Source organism: Daucus carota, chromosome 5, assembly GCF_001625215.2.
Source record: "Daucus carota subsp. sativus chromosome 5, DH1 v3.0, whole genome shotgun sequence".
NCBI classification, from domain to species: domain Eukaryota; kingdom Viridiplantae; phylum Streptophyta; class Magnoliopsida; order Apiales; family Apiaceae; genus Daucus; species Daucus carota.
The window spans coordinates 35,814,724-35,839,815 of NC_030385.2; the positions used below are offsets into that span (position 1 = coordinate 35,814,724).

At 32.3% G+C, this 25,092-nt stretch overlaps 5 protein-coding genes across 5 annotated transcripts; 3 read left to right on the plus strand and 2 right to left on the minus strand.

Annotated features, from left to right (window-relative positions):
* The first annotated feature begins 1,910 nt into the window (after window positions 1-1,910).
* Window positions 1,911-3,885, plus strand: LOC108220609 (transcription factor MYB14). The gene is made up of 3 exons (XM_017394417.2): window positions 1,911-2,198; window positions 2,286-2,415; window positions 3,048-3,885. The coding sequence occupies exons 1-3, from the start codon at window positions 2,066-2,068 to the stop codon at window positions 3,547-3,549; spliced, it is 765 nt and encodes a 254-aa protein (XP_017249906.1). The 5' UTR covers window positions 1,911-2,065; the 3' UTR covers window positions 3,550-3,885.
* Window positions 3,886-10,514: 6,629 nt separating this feature from the next.
* On the plus strand, window positions 10,515-15,171 carry LOC108223618 (pre-mRNA-splicing factor SLU7). The gene is made up of 10 exons (XM_017397957.2): window positions 10,515-10,782; window positions 11,132-11,295; window positions 11,388-11,500; window positions 12,247-12,660; window positions 12,878-13,013; window positions 13,118-13,417; window positions 13,513-13,729; window positions 14,370-14,473; window positions 14,721-14,789; window positions 14,920-15,171. Exons 1-10 carry the CDS (start codon window positions 10,767-10,769, stop codon window positions 14,992-14,994), a joined length of 1,608 nt encoding a protein of 535 aa, XP_017253446.1. The 5' UTR covers window positions 10,515-10,766; the 3' UTR covers window positions 14,995-15,171.
* Window positions 15,172-16,113: 942 nt separating this feature from the next.
* On the minus strand, window positions 16,114-17,992 carry LOC108222201 (11S globulin seed storage protein Ana o 2.0101). Its single transcript, XM_017396106.2, has 4 exons — window positions 17,554-17,992; window positions 17,225-17,466; window positions 16,705-17,133; window positions 16,114-16,622 (listed from the first exon to the last, which is right to left on the minus strand). Exons 1-4 carry the CDS (start codon window positions 17,834-17,836, stop codon window positions 16,221-16,223), a joined length of 1,356 nt encoding a protein of 451 aa, XP_017251595.1. The 5' UTR covers window positions 17,837-17,992; the 3' UTR covers window positions 16,114-16,220.
* A 50-nt stretch (window positions 17,993-18,042) lies between these two features.
* LOC108222202 (uncharacterized) lies at window positions 18,043-18,947 on the plus strand. Its single transcript, XM_017396107.2, has 2 exons — window positions 18,043-18,535; window positions 18,612-18,947. The coding sequence occupies exons 1-2, from the start codon at window positions 18,317-18,319 to the stop codon at window positions 18,789-18,791; spliced, it is 399 nt and encodes a 132-aa protein (XP_017251596.1). The 5' UTR covers window positions 18,043-18,316; the 3' UTR covers window positions 18,792-18,947.
* A 1,034-nt stretch (window positions 18,948-19,981) lies between these two features.
* Window positions 19,982-21,966, minus strand: LOC108221671 (11S globulin seed storage protein Ana o 2.0101). Its single transcript, XM_064094572.1, has 4 exons — window positions 21,410-21,966; window positions 21,081-21,304; window positions 20,561-21,004; window positions 19,982-20,476 (listed from the first exon to the last, which is right to left on the minus strand). The coding sequence occupies exons 1-4, from the start codon at window positions 21,696-21,698 to the stop codon at window positions 20,072-20,074; spliced, it is 1,362 nt and encodes a 453-aa protein (XP_063950642.1). The 5' UTR covers window positions 21,699-21,966; the 3' UTR covers window positions 19,982-20,071.
* Window positions 21,967-25,092: the final 3,126 nt, after the last annotated feature.

Genomic DNA, 25,092 nt, shown 5'->3' on the forward strand with positions numbered 1-25,092 from the left:
GACAAGTGAGTGTTATGCATGAGTATGACTAAGGTTTCTTAGGCTGATATTCAACACTAATAAAACAAAATATAAATTACAGATATAACATATTTTTTAGAGTAAATGAGAAATTTTAACATGAATTATTTATCTTACACTATTAGAGATAAAATCATTCTGTATCACATATTAATTTTTTACGCTCAATAATCAACCATCCCCTTAATGGTATTAATTAAATTCGAAATACACACAATTTGGATTATTTTTTTAATATCTCGACAATGATTAAGCCTCCGTCTAGTTACGGTGAGACCCGCCGCGCATCCACACATAGTTCACCTCCATTTTGTAATCTTTAAATACAACCAGCCTCAAGCTTCTGTCGTCAACTTGTAAGGAGGAGTATGTTTAACTCAATTACAACGGGGTTGCTTTTGAGCATTACATTATGACCACAGTCAATCCATGTTGACTCTCTCTGCCTTGTTAAAAGTTTTCGCATTTATATATTTCTCCTGTGTACAATGTCATTCCTGTCATCCCGTGTGAAATCAATCTTCAAATTGCATACTCCATAAAGCTGCAGTCCGTGATACCACCTTTTGTTTATTGTAATTTGGCAAGTGCATTGGCTTCTTTCTTTGACCATTAAAGAAACTAATATACGGAGAATGCTGAGTAACTGAATATTTTACTATCAGAATAGCAATGGGATTATAATTTTAACTGAAAGTATTCGGAGTACATATGGGTACTATAATATTGACATAATTAGGATTGCGACATATTTAAAGTTGTTATAGCATCTCCACCCCTCGGAAATATATGTAGTTAAAATTTAATAAATAATATTATAAACAAAAATATAGATAATATATACATTTTTGTTCACTTCGGCCATTACGTTTCTCTAAAAATATAGTTAATCTACTTTGTTAATTATGTTTGGCCAAGTATAGTAAGATTGTACATTATTTATTATCATTAAAATACAGTGCGGTGAAAAGCGGGAATCGTACTTTGTCGGTGAAGTAATTGAACAATAATTAATTGGAAATTAATTGAATTGATCCGGGACTAATTGAAAATTTAATTAGTTAAGTGAGCTACAGAACATAGATTAATCGGTGATTAATCATCGACTTCTAGACCTGAGTTAAAATGATATATTATATTTATAATAATTTGAAATAATAAGTATATAGTCAATCAATATAGTCATCACCATCAAGATAAAATGTGTTACAAGTTCGGTAAATTTTACAAATATCTTAGATATTCAATTTAGCCAATCATTTTCGGCCAACACGATTGGAGATGTTTTTATGTAGTTATTGTACTATATGTAATGTAATAATTTTATCTTATAATTTAGGTACTAACGGAGATACCATATCTATAATATAACTAACGGAGATACCATATCTATAATATAACAACCATGAAAAAATAAACACTCTGATGAAATGTTAGACTTGGTTGCAAAAAAACAAGATGTTATATTTGGTGTTAAAAGATAAAATTATAATTGTCACGTAGGCATTAAGGGGGAATGGATAGAATAGCAAATTTAATAATTTTTGTTTCATTTCATCTATAAGATGGTTGAAAATTGACTAAGTATAGATCATTTAATATTATTTTAAATCAACTCACTGGAATAAAAAATTTATTTTAATAACACAAATCTCTTTTTTTCACTAAATTATTGCAATAGCTATAAACCATCTTGACTCTAACATGTACACGAGGGGAGAACTGCCCTTCCCAGCCAGTAAAAACACACGTTTGGTTTGACTGGCAAAGCAACGTCAGATTGTAGACTTTTCCAGCTCGCTCACCTGTTTGAACTTGCCTCGAAATGACGGACGCTAGTGTGCATGTGTTTTGAAATTTATAATCCCATTCTTTTTTCTTGGCGTATTATGAAATGGACCACTTGCCCCCTTCTCTATTCATCTATATATAAACCGACCCACATTCTTATTCCCCAATCTCATTTCAAGCTTTTAACTCATCACTTCTCTTCGCAACTCATATATTTTCATACCAACAAAGTAACTAAACAACTATATTCAGAATGGTGAGAGCTCCTTGTTGCGAGAAGATGGGACTGAAGAAAGGTCCATGGACTCGAGACGAAGATCAGATTCTTATCAATCATGTCACTCTTCATGGCCATGACAATTGGCGAGCTCTTCCTAAACAAGCTGGTAATTAATTAAGCTCACTTTTCTCTATACTTGGCCATTTCTTTTACAATACACGGGTTATTGATTTTTTGATATATTGATCATCAGGTTTGTTAAGATGCGGGAAGAGTTGTAGGCTTCGGTGGACAAATTATCTGCGGCCGGACATAAAACGAGGAAATTTCAGTCAAGAGGAGGAGGAAACTATCATCAACTTGCATGAAGTTCTTGGAAACAGGTGTGTACACAACTCTACTTACGCACAGATACGAGGAGACTTGTATTGACTTGTGCTTCTAGATTTGTACTCCCTCCGTCCCCTTTTACATGTTCATTTTGATTTTGACCAGTCAAATTGACTGAATTTTGACTGAATTTTACATGTATCAGATAATTGTGAAAAATATTAAAAATTATACCATTAGAAAGTATATTTAGTCTACTTTAATATGTAACTTTCAGATTTTAAAAATAATAAATAGATAATTTGTAATGTTTAATCAAAAATTGATCAATTTGACTCCTCGAAAAGCAAAATGGACATATAAAAGGGGACGGAGGGAGTAATTATTGTAAGAATTTTCAATTTGTTACCAAAGACATCACAAAAAGGTGGCACTCAAATTTCCCTAGTTTTAAAATTTTCAAAGGCAAGTGGGACTGAATGGATACAACTTTTGAAAAATTGATCCTCCATGATGTATATTCAATTATTTTCAGTGGTAGTATAAAAATACCACATGTATGTGAAATCAGATCTTTTACGAGTTCGGTAAAATTCGCCCATATTTACAAGTCAGAATTCATATATACCGGATGTGTTTGATTTGATTTTACATATACTAATCATATTTTATCTTGGATATGCAGATGGTCTGCAATTGCAGCAAGCTTACCAGGACGAACAGACAATGAGATTAAAAATGTGTGGCACACTCATCTAAAAAAGAGAATCAACAAAGTTCCAAAAACTACTGCCCCAACATCCCATAATGCAGAACAATCAAGTGATCTGAAATTTACCTCCCCTTCGAGATTTCAAGTTAAGGATGATATTTCCCAGCAAAATTCCCCTCAACAACAATCATCAATGACCACCAGTAGTGCTGAAGATAACACGAGTGCTGAACCCTTGACCGATTTTCTCGAAGTCGATGATTCATTCTGGTCCGAAGTATTTTCGAGCGAGAACTCCAGCGACACAAGTGAGTTTCTAGCGGATAATGGTGGTACAGCTACGAGTGGATTTAACGGTGATGACTTCCATCTTCAATTCCCGGAATTCGATAATGATCACATGAACAGGGATATCATGGACAATTTCTGGTACGATATGTTAACAAATTCATCTGGGCCGCTACCGGAATTTTAAATGAAAGATGTTCCGGCCGTTTTAGAGTAGATGAGTAATGGGAGTTAAATAGCGACTTTGGAAATCATAGGTGATTATATTTCTGGTTTTCTATTTTTCTTGTTACCGATTATTACTAGCCATAGGCTTACCGTTTTGGTGTGTAGTGTACAACATTCCAATGTAGATAAAGACCAATACAATCTAATTAAGCAAGCCTCGGGCGTTAAGCAAAAAAAAAGTGCTCATACATTTGTATATATACTCATGTAATTTGGCCTTGTTTTTCTCAAATAATTCCGTTGATATATTTGTATACACGTAAATAATAAGTACTTGTGAAAATTAAAGTTTATATATATTTTCTATTTTAATATAATTCAAGCACATGCAAGTTCATATTTGTTTCACCGACCTCACATCATTGCTGTACAAAATGCGCTCTAGTAGTGGATTAAGTTGAAAATTCTCATACATACATATATATATATAGGCGGAGGATCCTAAGAAAACTCAGCTTATCAAGAAAACCGAGAAACCCTGCTAATCACCGTTGATCACGTATGCGTATTTAATAATATACTGTATTGTAATAATTAATCATGTCAATCAAATCTAGCGTATACAGGGCAATTTTGTAACATAAATATATCCCAAATCAATCACACATTAATACCAGCTTTAAATAGATTCTTCATATCTTAATCAATCAATCATTTAATGTATATTCAATTCGAATTTCAAATTTCAAATTTCAAATTTCAAATTTTAAAAGATTCACCTTGAAAATATTTCTTAAAAAAATACTACTTTACATTTAACATATAATATTTGTAACAGAATATCTCAGAGAATCTTGTATATACATATTTAAAAAAAATTCTTGATTTAGAATGATAGAATATATTGGAGAATCTCGTATCGGAGATATTTAACAATATTATTAAAATTATAATAACATTACACTAACAATATAAAATTACCATAAGTATCTAAATCATGTGAATGAATATATTTTATAAATACATTAAAATTCCAATAAAAAAATTATAAGAAGATTCGTGAAAACAATGGTTAGAGATTCGTTAGGAACACATGTAGAACACATTAAAAAAATATTTGTATCATATATAATCAAACTATCAAAATTCATAATAAAACCTTTAGCAGAATCTTAGTTTATTTATTAAATAAGTTTAATAATAAACTTAATAATTAAATTAAATTAAATCATCAAACTAATAAAATTAGTTAAAATTTAAATTATGCTATAGATCAAACACTTAATAGAATCTTAACATTATTAATGTAATAGAATCTTAACGTTATTAATTATGTTATAAGTCAAACACTTAATAGAATCTTAACATTATTAATATATATATTGAAGATTCTCTAAAATATTTTATTATTTCTAATAATAAATATTTGAAAAATCTAGTGGGAACTAAGTATTCGTTTAACATTTGAAAGTTTCTTGAAGTGTTCTTTTAAATATTATTATAATTTTTGAATTAGGATTCTTTAACATTAATTAGTTTGTAATTCTTCAAAATAATATTAATTTGAAAATATTTGAAGAGTCAAAGAATATTATAGGGTGAATAATTTGTATAAAAAAAAATTAAATATTCAAAAAGAATCTTGCACGATACAAATATTTATTACTAAAAATAATAAAATATTTTAGAGAATCTTCTATATATATTAAGAATATTAAGATTCTATTAAGTGTTTAACATATAACATATTATAAATTATAGCTAATTTTATTAATTTTGTGATTTAATTTATTTTAATTATTAATTTTATTATCAAACTTATTGAATATATAAACTAAGATTCTGCTAAAAGTTTTATCACAAATCAATCACACATTAATACCAGCTTTAAATAGATTCTTCATATCTTAATCAATCAATCATTTAATGTATATTCAATTCGAATTTCAAATTTCAAATTTCAAATTTCAAATTTTAAAAGATTCACCTTGAAAATATTTCTTAAAAAAATACTACTTTACATTTAACATATAATATTTGTAACAGAATATCTCAGAGAATCTTGTATATACATATTTAAAAAAAATTCTTGATTTAGAATGATAGAATATATTGGAGAATCTCGTATCGGAGATATTTAACAATATTATTAAAATTATAATAACATTACACTAACAATATAAAATTACCATAAGTATCTAAATCATGTGAATGAATATATTTTATAAATACATTAAAATTCCAATAAAAAAATTATAAGAAGATTCGTGAAAACAATGGTTAGAGATTCGTTAGGAACACATGTAGAACACATTAAAAAAATATTTGTATCATATATAATCAAACTATCAAAATTCATAATAAAACCTTTAGCAGAATCTTAGTTTATTTATTAAATAAGTTTAATAATAAACTTAATAATTAAATTAAATTAAATCATCAAACTAATAAAATTAGTTAAAATTTAAATTATGCTATAGATCAAACACTTAATAGAATCTTAACATTATTAATGTAATAGAATCTTAACGTTATTAATTATGTTATAAGTCAAACACTTAATAGAATCTTAACATTATTAATATATATATTGAAGATTCTCTAAAATATTTTATTATTTCTAATAATAAATATTTGAGAAATCTAGTGGGAACTAAGTATTCGTTTAACATTTGAAAGTTTCTTGAAGTGTTCTTTTAAATATTATTATAATTTTTGAATTAGGATTCTTTAACATTAATTAGTTTGTAATTCTTCAAAATAATATTAATTTGAAAATATTTGAAGAGTCAAAGAATATTATAGGGTGAATAATTTGTATAAAAAAAATTAAATATTCAAAAAGAATCTTGCACGATACAAATATTTATTACTAAAAATAATAAAATATTTTAGAGAATCTTCTATATATATTAAGAATATTAAGATTCTATTAAGTGTTTAACATATAACATATTATAAATTATAGCTAATTTTATTAATTTTGTGATTTAATTTATTTTAATTATTAATTTTATTATCAAACTTATTGAATATATAAACTAAGATTCTGCTAAAAGTTTTATCACAAATTTTAGTTTGATTATATATAATACAAGATTTTTTTTAGTGTGTTCTGCCTGTTTTCCTAACGAATCTTTAACCATTGTTCTAACGAATCATCTTATGAAAGTTTTTATTAGAATCTTAATGTATCTATAAAATAAACTCATCCACATGATTTAGAAACTTATAATAATTTTATATTGTTAATAGAATCTTATTACAATTTTAATATATAATTAAAGAATCATATAATATTCATCAAAAAAAAAGAATCATATAATAGAATTTAATATATAATAAATATATTGAATATTAAATAGCAGAAATCTAATGTCATTAGCGAATTACTTAGTAGAATCTTAATAACACTCATATGACACTTGATAGAATATTAATAAAATCTATAATGGAATCTTAATGTATTTATTAGTATGACATTTAGTAAAAGCTTATGTTTTCTAAATTTATAATTTAATTGATTCCGGTAAGTGCTTTATTAGAAGTTAGTATATTCATTATGATATGTGCAAAAATTTATGGTAATTGATTGATTTTTGGAAATGTATGTCACATTAATTGATACTAGAAAATAGAATTTTGGAAATGCCATAAATAAAAGATATGCAAATATTCACAAGATTTTGTCAAAGATTGTCCTTCTATTTTGGATATATTCTGATTGCATTTAAAAAAGGAATACCGTACAATGTACGTAATTAATACTGGTTTTCTCAGTTTTCTTCATACGTAGGTTTTCTCTGGAACCTCACTCATATATATATATATATATATATATATATATATATGTATATATATATATATATGTATATATATTCACCGATTTCAAAATTTATGAAAAATCATATATTTTCATCAGTTAAATAATCAAATTTTTGGGTCTGATATTTTTAATTATTCTAATTACATCCAAGAATTCTGATGACAGAATTCAACATCTTAAAATCATCAAAACGAGGACAAAGATAGAGCCTTCAAGGATTCCAACATAATATGTATAATATTTTGATTACGTTGAAGAAAGCATATATAATATGTCCTACTAATCCAAAGTTTTTGTTCATCTGTATCGTTCTCGTTCGTTTTGGCATGTTGTAATTTTTATTTATACATTTAACGTACGCTTTTTTAAATTTGAATGAATGTCTTTCTTATTATTATAAATTTTGTTTTCAAATATAAATATTATTATTATTATTGGTCATATATTATAATTAATCAGATAGTGTTAATATGCTAAATTAATTTAAATCTTATAAACTAAACTATATAAATAATAAACTTATTGTTTTAAAATTAAAATAAATTGGGAACAATATATAGTGCTTACTCAGTGATCCAAATTTTGAATCAGGATATGATCATTATTAGAAGAGAATTTTAAATATTCTATTTTTATTAATAAAATGTCACGAAGTAAAAATATTCATATTATTTGACTCGTAAGATACCGTTCAAACTGTAATTTCTTTTATGAAGTCCGGATACATACACTTCGCATAGTGTATTTTAATCATTGTTACCGAGAATACGAGGAATATACTGGCGTGTGTGCACATACTTGCATAATTTATTACTGTATTGTATATGCATTCCGCATAGACGGCTGACTATAACAGCCTGGGTGATTATATTTTGTTGGGATGAGTCAAAATACAGCTTATTATTGCTGAAGTTAAAATGACAAAGATCAATGTTACGTAAAACTTGGTGACATAATAATTTTAGTCATGTAATATAATCATTGTTCTAATATAATTTTTAAAATAGCAACAATTGTATTCAAATTTTACTAGCTTTAATCAGTTGTTTTTATTGAAGTTGGTTGCGTGATGCAGCATGGTTATATCCATCTTAAATCTAAATATATGATCAACTAATTGTTTAGGTTTTCCCCCATCACTTAATTGTTTATGTTGGGGACCGGAATCAACACGTATTTAAGTATTTTTATAAGATATAGTTGGAAAATTATTTTGAATTTTTTCTATATAAAAATATGATGTGCAAATTTTTATTTGAAAATAAATTATGAAATTATATTTTATATACGTTTTAAAATACGTGTTGAGTAATGAAAAATATGATAATGAAATGAAATGAGAATGATATAGGACTATGAGTCTATGACTATACATTATAATCATAAAACAAACTACAATCATATCATATAAATAACTAAAAACATGTCTTTCTGTTAAATAAATATTTGTTATCATATACGTTCATGTCAGATACTTACTAAAAACATGTCTTTCTGTTAAATAAGTATTTGTTACAATATAAGTTCATGTCAGATACTTATATAGATAGTTCACCTTAAAGGTAGGGGTGATCACGGTGCGGGCGGTGCGGTTTTTGGCTAAAACTGCAAACCAAACCGTGTGTGCAGTTTTGTCAATTTCTCAAACCGCAACCGCACCGCAAAGAGTTAAAACCACGTAAACCGCATCACAAAAAAGCGGTGCGGTTGCGGTGCGGTTTATGCGGTTTATACATTCAAATAGTTTTTAAAAATTTGATAATAATCAAATATTCTTCGAAGAAAATAAAAGTTAAAAAATTAAATTTAAATCATGAATTAACATAAATTGAACTACTGCATTTAAGCAAATTTGCAGACACTAAATAAGTACAAAATCATACCAGAAGCACCAGACAACAGATCAGAGGCACTGGCCTTCTGCTTGAATTTATTGTTCAATATAAACATGATTAACAAAATGTAAAATGTCTTAGCAGAGGTAGGGTTGAGTAATGTCATAATGTGTCTCTGGTTTAGACATGAGCTTGATAGGTAATGTCTAGTTGATAAATTAATATATATGTCTATAATATAAATAATTAGTATATATATATATATATATATATATAATATTAAATGCGGTGCGGTATGGTTTTAACCACATTCTGTAAAATCAAAACCGCAACTCGCACCGGCCCTTGCGGTTTGACAAAATTTCAAACCGCAACCGCACCACAAAATTTAAAAACCATGCGAGCGATTTTTGCGGTTTGATGATCACCCCTACAGTTAAAGGTGAAGATTAGCGAAATGTTTTCGAAGATCAAAGATATTGTTCTTGTTTCATAAAATTATTTATATGTGCACTTTATCTCAAATCATTTTAAATGGGCTTCCCCGTTAAACTCTTATATTTGGGCTTATTGATATTTCATATTCTATTCTCTAATATCAACTAGCCTAGAGTTTATAACAGAAATAGAAATATGTTCTATTTCTCGATATCAACTTAGTTTAGACTTTTATTATAATTAATTGATTTTTTATTTTTAGTAAAAATATATTAAAATTAAACATAAAATAATAAAAAAAAGGAATACGTGACGGAATAATTATTATAGAGAATAATAAACTAGCGAGGGTCCTAATGTAATTTCACCGACCTGTATCAAGTAAAATCAGATTGCATTTATCACAGTTATAATAAATATGCTTGTACGCCTTCGTCTCTTTTTAGTTGCATTTGATTTTGTGCCGGTTAAATTGACTAAAGTTTGACTGAAAATTATTAATATTTATCAATTGATAAAATAAAAGAAAAGAAAAATATCATCGGAAATAACTTTTAATCTATTTTAAGATGTAATTTTCAGTTTTTCAAAATCGGTTTTACTAATGTATGTCCATAGACACATGCTAATCACGGAATTTTATAAATTTGACTCATTTTTATTGGCTGTCATATGTTTATATTGATGGACCCGTGCAACCACCACACCGATAAAAACCTCCCAAACATACATACCGCACAAACCCTTTCAAAAATAATGAAAGAGTAAATTTTTTTTTCACATACACACTAGATAAACCCTTTCAAAAATAATAAAATAGTAATTTTTAATTAAAAATTAGTCAATTTAATCAATAAAAATAAAAAATAAATGAACAAAAATTCTATATTACCCCAAGAAAGAAAACCCAAATTACCCAACATCAGCAGCATCGTGAGGTCTAGTTTAGCGTATACCGCCTCTGTATCCCGGGGATATAATCAGACGTCCATTAGAATTTCAGATCTTCTATTTCGTTTTTCTTATATCCGATCAATCCCCCAAAACTCCTCGACCAGATTAATTTATCAAATTGAAGGCGGCCGCATCGAATTGATCTAATCCTCACGCTTTGCTGTTTCTAGGGTTTCGCGAACAATGGCTACCGCATCAAGTATGTCTCTAATCTCATATATTATTCACTTATTTTCTTATTTATATCTCTAATTAGCTTTTCCAATTATATATTTATAGCGTTGTTGATAGTCAGGATTTGTAATTGGCGGAGTATTGTTTAATGGAATATAAAATTATCAGAGTCAAGTTTGTGAATTTTATCACTAGGAAGTTTAAATTTGTGAATTTGTTCGAGGTTTTTGATCGGGTCAGATGGATGATCAGGTTGTTGAACTTGTATGTAGTTGGATTTGTTCTTGTTGGGGTGAATACTGTGTCGAGTTTGTTTATGTTTTTGATTGCTGTGTGTAATAGAATTGATGTGTTTTACACTATTTTTCTTGCAGTGGCGTTTAAGTCCAGAGAGGATCACAGGAAGCAGATGGAATTGGAAGAAGCACGTAAAGCTGGACTTGCTCCTGCCGAGGTGGACGAGGATGGCAAAGAAATTAATCCTCATATTCCTCAGTATATGTCCTCTGCCCCTTGGTATCTTAATGCTGAAAGACCGGTATGTTATCTGTCTCTTCATGTTCTGAGCTATATATTTTTTCTATTGAAGTGCAGAATACTTAATGTGTTTTTAAAAAAAATGTACTTCAGAGTTTGAAACATCAAAGGAAATGGAAGTCAGATCCGAATTATACAAAAGCTTGGTATGACAGAGGAGCAAAAATATTTCAGGCTGAAAAGTATAGGAAAGGTGCATGTGAGAAGTAAGTAAAAGCTCCTACTCTCTCTGATTTTGTTAGCATCCTTTGTTTCAAAATGTGGAGTAAGATTTGCAAGCTTCTCTCTCTCTGGTTTTGTTAGCATCCTGTCTTCTACCTGATGCCTCTATATTGATCTGATACCATCAAGAACCTAATATCTGACAGATTTGGCTTTCTTTACTGTCAATCTGTTCCATATATGTTTATAAAAAACATTTCTGTAGCAGGCTGTTTTAGGGTTGTTAAATGAAGCATACATGTTCTGTGTGTGCTGGTAAGTGTCGTAGTTCGTCGTTCTTGATATAATTTGGCTTCTTGAAACTGCCATGTCTGCTATTAGGTTATGGTTCACTTAATTGTCTGTATCAGGGTAAACTAGGGAGCACTTGTATTGTCATGGCTCGAGTAGTTATATGCTTGCCAGTACTCCCTCTGTCCCATTTAATTGTATACGTTTCTTTTTAACTGCTCGACACACATTTCAATGCTCTTATAAAATATAGTTCCTAAACTTATTTTTGAGATTTTCTTTTTCTGAATAAAAATATAACATCCAAACTTTAATTCAGAAAACTTTAATTCAGAAAAAAAAAATCTCAAAAATAAATTACACAACTACACTTTACAGTAGCATTAAAGTTCGTGCCGTGTCCCCGTCCCCCAATGTATACAACTCAGGGGGACGGAGGGAGTAATATTTTTGTTAACTTTTTGACACGTCTTTTTAAATTTCTATTTTCTTGTTGCAGCTGTGGAGCAATGACACATAATGCAAAGGCATGCATGGATAGGCCTCGCAAATTAGGAGCAAAATGGACAAGCAAAAATATTGCCCCAGACGAGAAAATAGAGTCTTTTGAACTTGATTATGATGGGAAAAGGGATCGCTGGAACGGGTATGACGCAGCATCGTATGCCCATGTTATTGAACGATATGAAGCTCGGGATGAGGCTAGAAAGAAATATTTGAAGGATCAGCAGCTTAAAAAATTAGAGGAGAAAAATAATAACCAAGATGTTAGTGGCGGAGTCAGCGATGATGAAGAGAATGAAGATGATTTGAGGGTAGACGAAGCAAAGGTTGATGAAAGTAAGCAGATGGATTTTGCTAAGGTGGAGAAGCGTGTGCGTACCACTGGTGGTGGAAGCACTGGAACTGTCAGGTTTGTTTGCGCGTTCACTTTTCCATTTAAATTTTGCCTGGCAATCTAAAGCATGCACTGCATGCCCATATATTATTTCTTTGGTTATTATTATTATTATTATTATTATTTTGATTCAAGATCTTACAATGAGTGTTATTATATTATAATAATAATAACAACAATTATTATTATTATTTTGACTCAAGATCTTACAATGAGTTTTTATTGTTTTCAGGAATCTCCGTATTCGAGAAGATACAGCTAAGTACCTTCTTAATCTGGATGTTAACTCTGCGCACTATGATCCCAAGACTCGATCCATGCGTGAGGATCCTCTTCCAGATATGGATCCTAATGAGAAGTTTTATGCTGTGAGTATACTTGGACTTGACATATTAGTTTTATTACTTCCGTAGTTCAGTCCTTGTTACTTTATTACGGTGTATGTTACTTATAAGTTGCCTTTGCAATATAGGGTGATAATCAAAATAGAGTAAGTGGTCAAGCTTTGGAGTTCAAACAGCTCAATATCCATGCTTGGGAGGCTTTTGAGAAAGGAAATGATGTTCACATGCAAGCAGCTCCATCACAAGCCGAACTGTTGTATAAAAATTTTAAAGTAAACAAAGAAAAGCTGAAATCTGAAGTCAAGGATACCATTATGGAGAAGTATGGTAATGCAGCTACTGCAGATCCACTTCCAAAGGAGCTCTTACTAGGACAAAGTGAGAAAGAAGTCGAATATGATCGTGCTGGTAGGATTGTGAAAGGACAGGTTAGTTTTATGTTAATAGTTTAATCTGTAAATCACATTGCAAGATATATTTTTTTGTTTGTGTCTTATTTCTGAGACCTTTATAATGTATGCAGGAGATGGCCCTTCCAAAGAGCAAGTATGAAGAAGACGTTTACATCAACAACCATACCACTGTTTGGGGTTCCTGGTGGAATAATCACCAGTGGGGATATAAGTGCTGCAAACAGTCGATTCGAAACAGCTATTGTACAGGTGCAGCTGGAATTGAAGCTGCTGAAGCTGCAGCAGATCTCATGAAGGCCAATATTGCTCGTAAAGAGGCTACAGAAGGTCAGTATCTTGTACAAGCCTATATATCTCACGTATAAAGCCAGCTGTCCAAGTTTATATGCAGCTTGTAATTTTCTTTTGTAACAAAAAGTAAAAATTATAGCACTTCAGTTGGTGCATATATTATAGCACTTCGTGTTGGGAAATGATAGGTACTAATATCCCTCCTTTCTAGGAAATAAACAAAGCGGTAGGCTTTATAATGTACGTAACTTCTCAGTTTACGAGCTCAATGTAAAGGTGAAGTCTTGTAAGTATAAATTTAGTTAACAATTAGTTGCCATCTGAATTTAACTCAGTTCATGAATGTCCCTGAATGGAGAGATTAAGAAGTCTTGTATAACTATCTTCTAAGCAGTATCCATTTCAGTTGATTTAGTTCTAGCCTCTCAGCTACCTCAGTTATTCTCATGTGAGGGTTGCTTTTTGCTGTTCGTCATATCAGTTGGTTTATACAATGGTTTTTGTGAATAATTCTGAAGATTTCATTATTACTTTTAGGACGTTTTAGTATTGATCATTCTTTTTATTTCAGAGTATTTATCTGGTAATGCGTCAGTGTCTAAGCTGACTTGAATTTGTTATAGTTGCATTTTTCAACTGAAATTACTTTTACTTACAAATTGTTTTGTTCAACCAGAGGTAGATGTCCCAGCTGAGGAGAAGCGATTTGCCACTTGGGGAACTGATATACCAGATGATTTGGTCCTAGACCAAGCAAAATTATCAGAGTCTCTCAAAAAGGTATAATATGCTTACTTCTTTGTGACATGATAATTATCATACCCTTTGTATTGTCTATATAATTATAATTGCATATGTGTTACTCACATTCCTGAAGATGAACCTGAACAATCGCAAATAATTTCCAACATTGTATATTTGTAAACCCTTATTGCAGAGACTTCATAACTAAACTTTTATGTCTTGTATGTAGTGGTCATATGATTAGAATGATCTTACTGACAGTAATCTAATGAACTTTCTACAGGAGGATGCCAGGAGGCGAGAAGAAAAAGATGAAAGGAAGCGCAAGTACAATGTGAAGTGGAATGATGAAGTATGAATTCGTCACCCTCTTTTGTTTCTCGTGTCAAGTTGTATTTCTTCTATTTATGAAAAACGAGAACAATTCCCAATTGATTAATTTTATATTCTGTCATGATTCCTCACATATTTGCTATTTACAGGTTACTGAGGAGGATATGGAGGCCTACAGGATGAAGAAGATCCATTCTGATGATCCAATGAACAACTTTATGTGATTGCAGTGTGACAGTTTATGAAACTGGTGTTTATGATGTACTGAGAGGGAAAACAGAAATAAAAACCCATGTTATGAAAACCACTCGCCTTCCAGATTTTATTTTGTGTTTAATTGTTAAGCAACTATATACAGTGCAGCTACTTTGTACATCTAATCTTTCTAGAATTTCTCTCAACCGCATGCATCTCTATATTTCTTTTGGTTTTTTTTCCATATATATGTATATAATCTTTTTTTTTTTTTTTTCATTTCCTCGCCTGCTAAAAAGTTTGTTTTGCACAATCTCGGGTTTGGCTTCTTTAAATGAGTTCGGTTCTGTTTGTTTGCTTAATATTTGCTAAACAAATACGATCTTGAACTTGAAGATTAGTTTGGTTACTAATTGATTCTGAGTCTTGCTGTTTTTATTTGTTTGGTTCAGTCTTAACTAGACATGGCTTAGATGAATTTGAGTATATTTTGAATTCTAAATTATATGAATAAATAAGAATTAAATTTGAATTATTATCTGATAGAAAATAAACCCAACCACTTGTTATCCAGTTGCACTGAGTATGAGTATCAGATTTAATTTGTAATTACTTGTAAGATTATATATTTAATGAATTATGATTGGTTGAATAAACGATATTTATAGATTATTAACGAAAAAATTGAGTATATTAAACTTGACTAAGTTCATCTAATTTCGAATTATTTAGAAATAAATTCATGTCCGACTCCGTTTATTATCGAGTTACATTGCCTTCCATAGTTGGAAACCAAGGACCAATTTGATTTATTTAAGAAAAATGTTAAATTCTGCTCGAGTCGAAAAATTATGACTCCGTTCGGGAAAGACCAGACCCGGCTCTGGTTCGTTTGCTGCGGCTAGGGGTGAAAAAAAACCTATTAACCTGTCAAATTGACCCAACCCGCCCCTTATTTCGACCGAACAAACCGAACCATTCAAACCCAATCCGGCCAACCCAATCCGTGTTCACCCCTCGCTGCGGCCGTAGCATGAATGCTCGATCATGCAAGTTTGTTGAAAGTTCATTTTTGATCCTAGCTTAAATCGTAGTATTTTTTTCGTTTCAAGTTGTTCATATTAGAACATCAAATTAACGTTCGAGGATAAAAATATAACTCCCTTATCTGTATTAACCTCGGATACATCATAAGCACAACCATGCTTATGTCTTTATTCAAAACAAAACACAAAACAACTCTTCAAGACTTCTCTCAAGCGCTAGTGAATCTTTCTCCCTGAGAACGTTGTTGCGGGGGGACGAACAGAATAGTCTCAGCGTTGCTATACTTGAGCTTTGATGCTTGCTCTTCTGAAATTTGCAGAATATTGGCCAAGATACTCACCGGTAACCCCCTGAACACTGAATTCCTGCCTGCAATTGGAGTGATCATGGCATTGTCATTTGTCTTGAATGAAATCCATCGGAATCCCTGGTTTCCTGCTTGGATCATCACCGCGAAATTCTGTGGCACCAGCACTAGCTGTCCTTGCTGCACCCGGTCATCAAACACCTGTTTCCCTTGGTTGTTTGCAATCTGGATTCTTGCCTCTCCATCCGTCGAGTAGATGATGGTGTGGGCGTTTAAGACCCAGTGGGGTGCCATCATAGCATTCTGCTCATTATGAATTCACAAATGATCAGTGTACTAATTTTAAAATTTATATTATTAGGAGTTGAGATGAATTAGTAATTACCTTTCTGAGAAGGCCTCTTTCGGCGCTGAGTTTGACTTGGCTTAGGATGGGGAGATGGTGGCTGTTGAGAGAGGTTATTTGTCCAGCTTGTGGGTTGAAGATATCAGCTATGTCCATCTTGTCAATGTTGATTCTGAGGTTTTCAGAGCAGCTGGTTTCTTCGATGCCGTTGTCTTGCCTATCTTCTGGTTGGCTTTGTTTTTGGGGTCTTTCTACTTGAAGCTCCTTCTGGACTGTGATGATGTGGCCTTGTTTGACATTCTCTCCGCGAACCCTCCTTCCCATCTCTTGGTTCACCTTGAATGCCGCTGACAAAGACTCTGCATCGAAGCCTTTGAGAATACTGTCCCCATGGAATTGCTGCATCAAGGGTTGTTGTTGCTGCTGTCCCTGCATTTGTCCTTGTGGATTTCCTAGTACATAAAATCTCTGTGACCGTAGATGTGATCAATTAGTATATATGGCCGTTTAGTTATAAGTCCATGAATATGAAGTATAAATTTTACACAAATACGCGTACTTGGGGAATACTGTCAAGCTGATTCGCTCTGTTGGTGGTGTCAAACATGACCACAAGTTTGATGTCTTGATCACCGTTGTTGTACATCCAGTGTGTGATTCCAGCTTTGAAAATAAGCACATCGCCCTTCTTGAAGTTTTCGATCTTTTGATGCCTGTCTCTCATTCTCTCGCCCTTTTGGTCCTGAGGTGATTGGAAAGTCTCAGGACAACCGGGAAGCACAACTCCGTAAAATCCCCTGCCTGGCAAAGTACATAAAATTTAATCATCTGATCCATATGATTTATCAAAAAATTGACACACATACAAAAGAATTTCTATTACAGTACCTTCTTCGACAAAGACCATGAGCACAGAGTTAACATAAGAAGGCACAAGGAGGCCTTGACGTCGAATAGTGTGTTTGAGGAAAGCCACACCAGCACACCTAAACGGCTTAGTATCCGGGCTCCAGAACTCGGTCTTACCCCCCTCTGCTTCAATACTGGTGGCAGGTTGCATAGCGGTCAGACGGTCAAAATTGCATTCTTGTTGGTCCTGCAACCTGGTGGCAATGCATCCATGAAGAAAGATAAGAGAAATTAAGGATATCAGACACAACTTAAAACCCATGGTTAGTACTAAGAAGCCAACACTAATTGTTACTTCTGTGTTGAGGTGGAGTTCCCAGAGGAAAATGTCTTTATTTATAGCACAAAATAGTGCTTGTGGCTTGACACATCAGAGGTTGCATGTATGCCAGGTTGCACTCTGCATGCGAATGAAGCACAATTTCTTTACACATGGTCTCCGATGACATGAGCATCATCCCTCCATGCTTATCTTTCTCCATTTTCCATTTTTTGTATCAGAAATTCGAAGACTTATCTTCCTGTTTTTCGCATTTTATTTAAAAGAAATTTTAGGCCTTATCCTCTGCGCCCAAGGTATACAAAACTGCATGCAACTTTTAATTAAAGCCGCTTGCATCAGTGTGAAACGTGGCCTTGCATAGAGGAATAGGTACAAAATTGGAAGAAGCAAAGAAGAAAACGATTTGCATGAGGGGAGTTTCTTGATATGGGTTCATATTGCATTTGAGTTTCCATACTCATGACATTTGTAGCAATATCACCGCCTTTCTTTCCAACACTCGATATGGATTTCACCGATTTTAATCAAGAACTTGCCTTAGTAGCTTATAGAGGCTTCCACGAGAATTTCATCTCGGGGATGATGGATCTTCAGCTTATGATGGAGAGCTTTTCAAGCTCTATCAACAATGTCAACATCCAGTTAATGGAAGAAGACTTGATCTCAACAGAAAATCAGGTGAGGTTTTGAAGGTATATTTAATAAGGATATTCTTGTTAAGGAAAGACCTGAATCTGTTTTTGCATGTGTACAGGAATTTGAAGGAAAGTCAAGTGCTTTGAGAATGGTGGAGCCATGTTACATGAGGGTGTCTGAGCCATGCAGAGTTGCTGATGAACACATGGAATTGATGGACGTTGAAGAAGTGCTTATGGAATGGGCCATGTATGAGAAACTGCAATGGAACAGTGCTGGAGTCGATCAGGAGGCCTAGTTGAAGCACAAAGTTGGGATTTTCTATTTTATTTTGTTTGTTTGTGTCAATTCGGGTTTAACTGACATGTTTAGTCCGGGCCAGTTATGTTTTCTAGTTACCAGTCTCAAATGGACTGTTCGGTAATAATAATAATCTGGCTGAAGTAAAAGTTTTTAGTCCCAGTATTATTACTTTAGTGAAGCGTTAGATCTAAAATTTCGTTATCTAAAATATTCATACACTCTACAAGAGACGAAGAGACTGATTGCGTTTCTATTCACGGGAAAAAATCATACAAATTTAATCCACCCAGATTCAGTAGAGTTTCACCGAGACCCATCTTGATTCTACTAACCTCGATTCTACCAACTCCATCTCTATCCTACTAAATCTCACTTAAACATTATTTATGTTATCTCGAGGTCCATGCTGATCCCACAACCGGTATTTGTATTCGAGTGTATATACAGAAAAGCTAATGATCACATACGAATCTTAAATACAAACCACGAAAAACTAGGATTATATGTTATGGGCGGCAATATCAGACACGACCTGAACCCCCAACCCGATTTATTGAGACAAAACCCGAAATTAACCCGAAAATCACCCGATTGATCCGAAATAGACCCGAAATGACCCGGAATTAGAATTTCATTTCTAAAAACTTCAATTTTCAGTTTTATTCAATTTTAAGTGATTTTAGCTTGATCTGAAATCGATCCGATTGCTGACACGAACACGACTTGTTACCCGAAATTCCAACCCCTAGTTATCACCCATCCCTAGGTGTCATCACGGATCCACTTTCGATCTCACTCAATCCACCTCGGACTCACTAAAACCTCAATAAGACTACGAACAGGACCCAGAGTGGCTCTAAACAAGCTCCGATACTTTACTCCACCCCTTTCTCATTAAGGCCTACCCCGGTCCATCAGGCTCCACCTAGACGTTGTCAAGGCTCACATCGGGATCCATTCTCGAGACTCACAAACCTCCCAATATTTTTAAATGTATTGGTTGGGGTTTAAATTTATGTTTAGTAGTTTGAAAGAGAGTTTATAGCCTAAAAGGCAATTAAGTGCCATTTTATTGTCTTTCTTATTCTAGGCATATATAGCAGAGCCAACAAAAATAACTGTGTTGCAACACTTTAAATTAAACAACAAACATTGACAACTTCTGAAAAACTGAACACTCTCATCAATTTTTCATTAGTAGTTTTATTCAAAACTAAAAAGTATTATGTCTTGCATGATGTTACATTTAAGGATCCGAATCCGAATTTTCTAGCATTATATGAGCATTCTAACTAAGTCTTCAACCCGAGATTGTTGTTGTGGAGCGAACAGAATAGTCTCAGCATTGCTGTATTTCAGATTCGATGCTTGCTCCTCTGAGATTTGGAGAATATTGGCCAACACACTCACTGGTAGTCCCCTGAACACTGAGCCCCTCCCTGCAATAGGAGTCATCATGGCATTGTCATTGGTCTTGAACGACACCCATCGGAATCCCTGACTTCCTGCTTGGATCATCACCGCGAAATTCTGTGGCACCAGCACCATCTGTCCTTTCTTTAGGCGCCCGTCAAACACCTGTTTGCCTTGGTTGTTTACAATCTGGATTCTTGCTTCTCCATCCGTCGGGTAGATGATGGTGTGGGCATTCAAGACCCAATGGGGTGCCACCATAGCATTCTGATCAAAATTGTAAACTCAGTAGTTAGTAGCGTATGTGAGTTCAGCTATCAAAGAAATAAAAAACAGGAGTTATGAAATCACCTTGCGGAGAAAACCTCTTTCAGCACTAAGTCTAACGTCCCCGAGGATGGGGAGATGGTGGCTGTTGAGGGAGATGAGGTGTCCGGCTTGTGGATTGAAGAAATCTGCTCGCTCAATTTTATCAAGGTTTTCCCTGATTCTCATCGAGCAGGTGGTTTCTTCCAAGCCGTTGCCTTGCCCTCTCCCTTGTTGGCTTTGTTCTTCTTGTTGTTCCTTTTGGGGTATTATGACTTCAAGCTCCTTGTCGACTATAATAATGTGACCTTGTTTGATCTTCTGGCCCTTAAGCTTACTTGCCACTTCTTGGTTCACCCTAAATGCATCCGCCAAAGTCCTCACATCAAAGCCTTTTAGGACACTGTCCCCTTGGAATTGTTGGATGAGTGGTTGTTCTTGCTGTCCTTGTTCTTGCTGTCCTTGTGAATTTCCTAATATAAAAAATCTCTGTAACAGGGCAAACATTAATCAGTAATAAGTCAGTAGTTGAATTGATATGTTGAAGTCTTGTTCTTGATTTAACCTGGGGAATGTTGTCAAGCTGATTTGCACGGTTGGTGGTGTCAAACATAACAACAGCCTGGATTTCCTGATCACCATTGTTGTAAATCCAGTGTGAAACTCCAGCTGGGATGATGAGTAAATCGCCTTTCTTGAATCTTTGTACCCTCATGTGCAAATCACCATCATCAGGTAACTGGAAAGTCTCGGAGCAACCGGGCAGCAGAAGTCCAAGAATTCCCTTGCCTGCAGCAGCAGATACAAATTATTAATCTAGTACTTAGTACAATTTATCAAAAATTATAGGAACATGTACACATGCATCAATGTATGAGTATATAACAAGACTACCTTGTTCAACAAAGACCATGAGTACAGAATTTGCGTAAGAGGGCACAAAGAGGCCTTTTTGTCGGATGGTGTGTTTGAGAAACGCCACACCAGCGCACCTGAACTGCTTTTGATCAGGGTTAAAGAACTCGGTCCTGCCGCCTTCTGACTCAATACTGGAGGTAGGTTCTAGAGCATTCAGGCGTTCAAAGTTGCAGTCTTGTTGGTCCTGCAAGTCATTTCTCCAAGCAATGCAGCTATGGAGAAGCAGAAGAGAAGTAAAGATAATCAAAGACAACTTAGGAGCCATGGCTAATAGAAGAAGCTAGCTAGCTAACTCTATTTGTTAGTGTTGTTTTGAGGTGAAGTGGAGAAGAGAAGGCGTTTGGTATTTATAGGACCAAAGGGGTGCATGGACATGACAGATCATAGGCTGCATGCTGGACAGGTTGCATTCTGCATGTATACAGAGCACAAGCTCTTTACACATAGCAAGTGCTGATGAAGCTAGCATCAATTACAGTACTTATCCTTTTAATACTCCCACAGGAAGCTTACAAAAATGCATGCAAGTCTGTTTTAGCTTTGAGGTAGCTTGCATCATTGTTGAGCCTGGACTATGAATACATTAGTTGCATGAGGAGAATGGTGAGGAATATTAGAAGAATATGCTTCAGATCCAATTTTTTTTAAAAAAAGCACTGTTGAAGGTATTTAATAAATTGGTTTGGGTTACGATATCACTACGAGCTAAAAATCATTAATACATGTTATAAATAAAAAATATAAAAATTTTGTAAAAAAACTTGAACTCCAATACTACATTCTTTTTGTATATAAATTTACTAAATGGTCAAAATATTTGTTGAAACTCTAGAGACATGTAAGAATATTTCATATTATTTATTATATCATATTGAAGTCATATATCCATCGCAACAATCTTAAATATTAATAATATATTAATTTTCCAGTTCAAAAAAAATAAATAAATATATAAATAAATAAATAAATATATATATATATATATATATATTAATTTTGAAAACAATCTGATTTGACTAAATTAATATCATAATCCATGTAATTTAATCGTATCAAATCGTTTCAGATTTTTGAAAGTTCAATCTAGTGTGTGATTCATTTATTTTATTAGATACTCAGGTCTGGGTTTTGAACATCTATCTAACAGTTTATTTACTTTTAATATTAAATATAAAAGTTATGAATTATTTAAACTGGGTGTAACAAAGCCCCTTTCTGACCTCACGCATTTTCGTTCGGAAACAGAATAGTAATTTAAAAATGAGGTATAGAAGCATACTAAATGCGAATTTTGAAATGCGTGTCTCAAATAATATACAATTATATAAAATTAAGCAGCATATATTATTGAGACGGGACCAAATTGATCTAAATATATATATCCAATTTAAATAATCAGATCAGTGAATCAGATATTTAGATCACTATATTTGTGGGAAAATTGAAACGCTATACATGTTTGATGTTTCAATATTAACCCCCAAAAATTTAGATTACTTATATTTACGGAAATGTACTGAATCACTTTAAAAAATAATTTACTACATTCTCTTAAAATTTTAAATATTAAAATTTTATCCAGACATATAAATTAAATTAAATTTTAATTTTATAAAACAGTAATCTGGAATTGAAATTTCTTCATATAAGATCACTGCAAGAGTGTTTCTGGCTTGCTTCCTAGTCCATGAGTCCAAATTTGTCTGCGCGATATTTACAACCACTAGAGAGTATAGAGTCCATAATATGTTACTCTAGTTAACAAGGGCAGCCCACGAGTCCTATTTTTTGCTTTTGAATGGACACAAAATCAGTATTAAATCGACCTTGTCCACCAGATAAAAGTCGAAACAACAGTCACAACTTTAGAATAAAACAAAATATTTTCACCTTCGATGAAATAAAGAGTTTGAATTATCTCTCAAAATGCTTAATTAGTTAATATTCTAGAGCCCTCTTTGGAGAGCATTTTTTTTTATAATTTAAGGACTTTTTTTAAATGTATATTATTATATTTTGTTAAATGTTATGTAACTATTTAATATTCGTTATCTAATAAAAAATTATGCAGAACAAAGTAGAGTCATATACGAAGGGAGCAGAATTTGTGATTATGCCTCCTGGATCAGAGCCTGTCGCGCTTAGGTGCGGTTTACCTTGTTTCATGTAGTTTGCAGGCTATTGCGTGAGCTCGTGGATTTACCACGTGCGCACCCGAAGGGTAGCGGCTGCGGGTTCCTACGTTAAAAAAAAAAAAGTAGAGTCATATATATTTTTCTCCAGAAATAATCTCTTCGTCTGAAAAATAAATTTAATCAAATAATCACTAGAACTAAATGAACCAAAAGAGCTTAAATTATTAATCACTTAAAATGTTTTATTATCTCCTATGTAGGATTAAATTGACCGGCGACATTTTAATTATACACGTGTGATTCGTTAAGACATAAAATCGACTCTATTTCTTATTTCTTTTACGGGTTAATAATCAAGTGAGTCACTGAAGTCGGCTTGATATATCAAGTTGGTCACTAAACTCAAAACGGTCTCAAATCGGTCACTTAAGTCAGTTACATGTATCTTTAAATATGAGTTGAAGGAGTATAAATATTATTTATAGGGATTTACACATTATTCTTGAATGCTTCCACAACTAAGTACAAGTTTATGACTTATATTATTTATGATAATATATTTAGATTTTATCAGGTTTATTTATCATTTATTGTTAATTAAAACGAAAAAATAACTATATATTGAAAAATAAATATTAAATAAACTTGATAAAATCTAAATATATTATCATAAATACTAGAAGTCATAACATTGTACTTAGTCGAGATAACATTCAAGAATAATGTGTAAACCTCTATAAATAATATTTTTACTGCTTAAACTCATATTTAAAGATACATGTAACTGACTTAAGTGACCGAATTGAGATGATTTTGAGTTCGGTGACCAACTTGATATATTGAGCTCACTTTGGTGACTCACTTGATTATTAACCCTTTCTTTTACAAAGTTTAGAAAAAATTCTTGGGCAGCGCTATCTTCCACAAAATGATCCTAACCATTCAAATAATGTCACGATTCACTGTACTATACTCGTCATGCTATGGTACGTGTTTGCTTATAAGCTTTTTGTTACAACAGTCTTTCTCGCAAGTAAGTGTGTTCTTTAACAAAATAAAATTCAATATTAACAGCTACTCCCTCAGTCCAGTTATTCGTATATGTTTTGGATTGAGAATTCAATACGTATTTACATTTTTGTAATTTTGTTAATGTAATTTAATTATCTTATATTTCTTATAAATAAAATTCAATATTTAAATTTTTATTCAGAAATAAAAATTTGAAAACAAATTACTAAATTTAATCTTATAAAAATCTTAAGATATATGATAAGCAAGATAAAAAAAACTGTATAAATATAAAGGATACAGTGAAATTATATTTTAATCCGATGACAGATTTTAATCGACTAAGAGCAAGTCCAATAGGTGTGCTAAATCAAGTCTTAAATCCAAAAATAGGGAATATGGGATAAAATTGCACTCCAACACTATGCTAGTGATGTGCTAAATCACTAGCACAAGCTTCCCCTTCCCTATTTTTAGAATATGCTAGCCACTCCTAAACTATTTTTATCATTA

Bases quoted from the DNA above. Each gene is read 5' to 3' on its own strand.
- LOC108220609 (XM_017394417.2), top strand. From the start codon at position 2,066: ATGGTGAGAGCTCCTTGTTGCGAGAAGATGGGACTGAAGAAAGGTCCA. The intron at 2,199-2,285 runs GTAATTAATTAA...ATTGATCATCAG, and splicing joins AGCTCTTCCTAAACAAGCTG to GTTTGTTAAGATGCGGGAAG. The intron at 2,416-3,047 runs GTGTGTACACAA...TTGGATATGCAG, and splicing joins CATGAAGTTCTTGGAAACAG to ATGGTCTGCAATTGCAGCAA.
- LOC108223618 (XM_017397957.2), top strand. The intron at 12,661-12,877 runs GTTTGTTTGCGC...TATTGTTTTCAG, and splicing joins GGAAGCACTGGAACTGTCAG to GAATCTCCGTATTCGAGAAG. The intron at 13,418-13,512 runs GTTAGTTTTATG...TAATGTATGCAG, and splicing joins GTAGGATTGTGAAAGGACAG to GAGATGGCCCTTCCAAAGAG.
- LOC108222201 (XM_017396106.2), bottom strand. From the start codon at position 17,836: ATGGGTTTTAAGTTGTGTCTGATATCCTTAATTTCTCTTATCTTTCTT. The intron at 17,467-17,553 runs GTACTGTAATAG...GTACTTTGCCAG, and splicing joins CATGGTCTTTGTCGAAGAAG to GCAGGGGATTTTACGGAGTT. The intron at 16,623-16,704 runs GTAATTACTAAT...CATAATGAGCAG, and splicing joins AAAGAGGCCTTCTCAGAAAG to AATGCTATGATGGCACCCCA.
- LOC108222202 (XM_017396107.2), top strand. From the start codon at position 18,317: ATGACATTTGTAGCAATATCACCGCCTTTCTTTCCAACACTCGATATG. The intron at 18,536-18,611 runs GTGAGGTTTTGA...GCATGTGTACAG, and splicing joins TGATCTCAACAGAAAATCAG to GAATTTGAAGGAAAGTCAAG.
- LOC108221671 (XM_064094572.1), bottom strand. From the start codon at position 21,698: ATGGCTCCTAAGTTGTCTTTGATTATCTTTACTTCTCTTCTGCTTCTC. The intron at 21,305-21,409 runs GTAGTCTTGTTA...CTGCTGCTGCAG, and splicing joins CATGGTCTTTGTTGAACAAG to GCAAGGGAATTCTTGGACTT. The intron at 20,477-20,560 runs GTGATTTCATAA...AATTTTGATCAG, and splicing joins AAAGAGGTTTTCTCCGCAAG to AATGCTATGGTGGCACCCCA.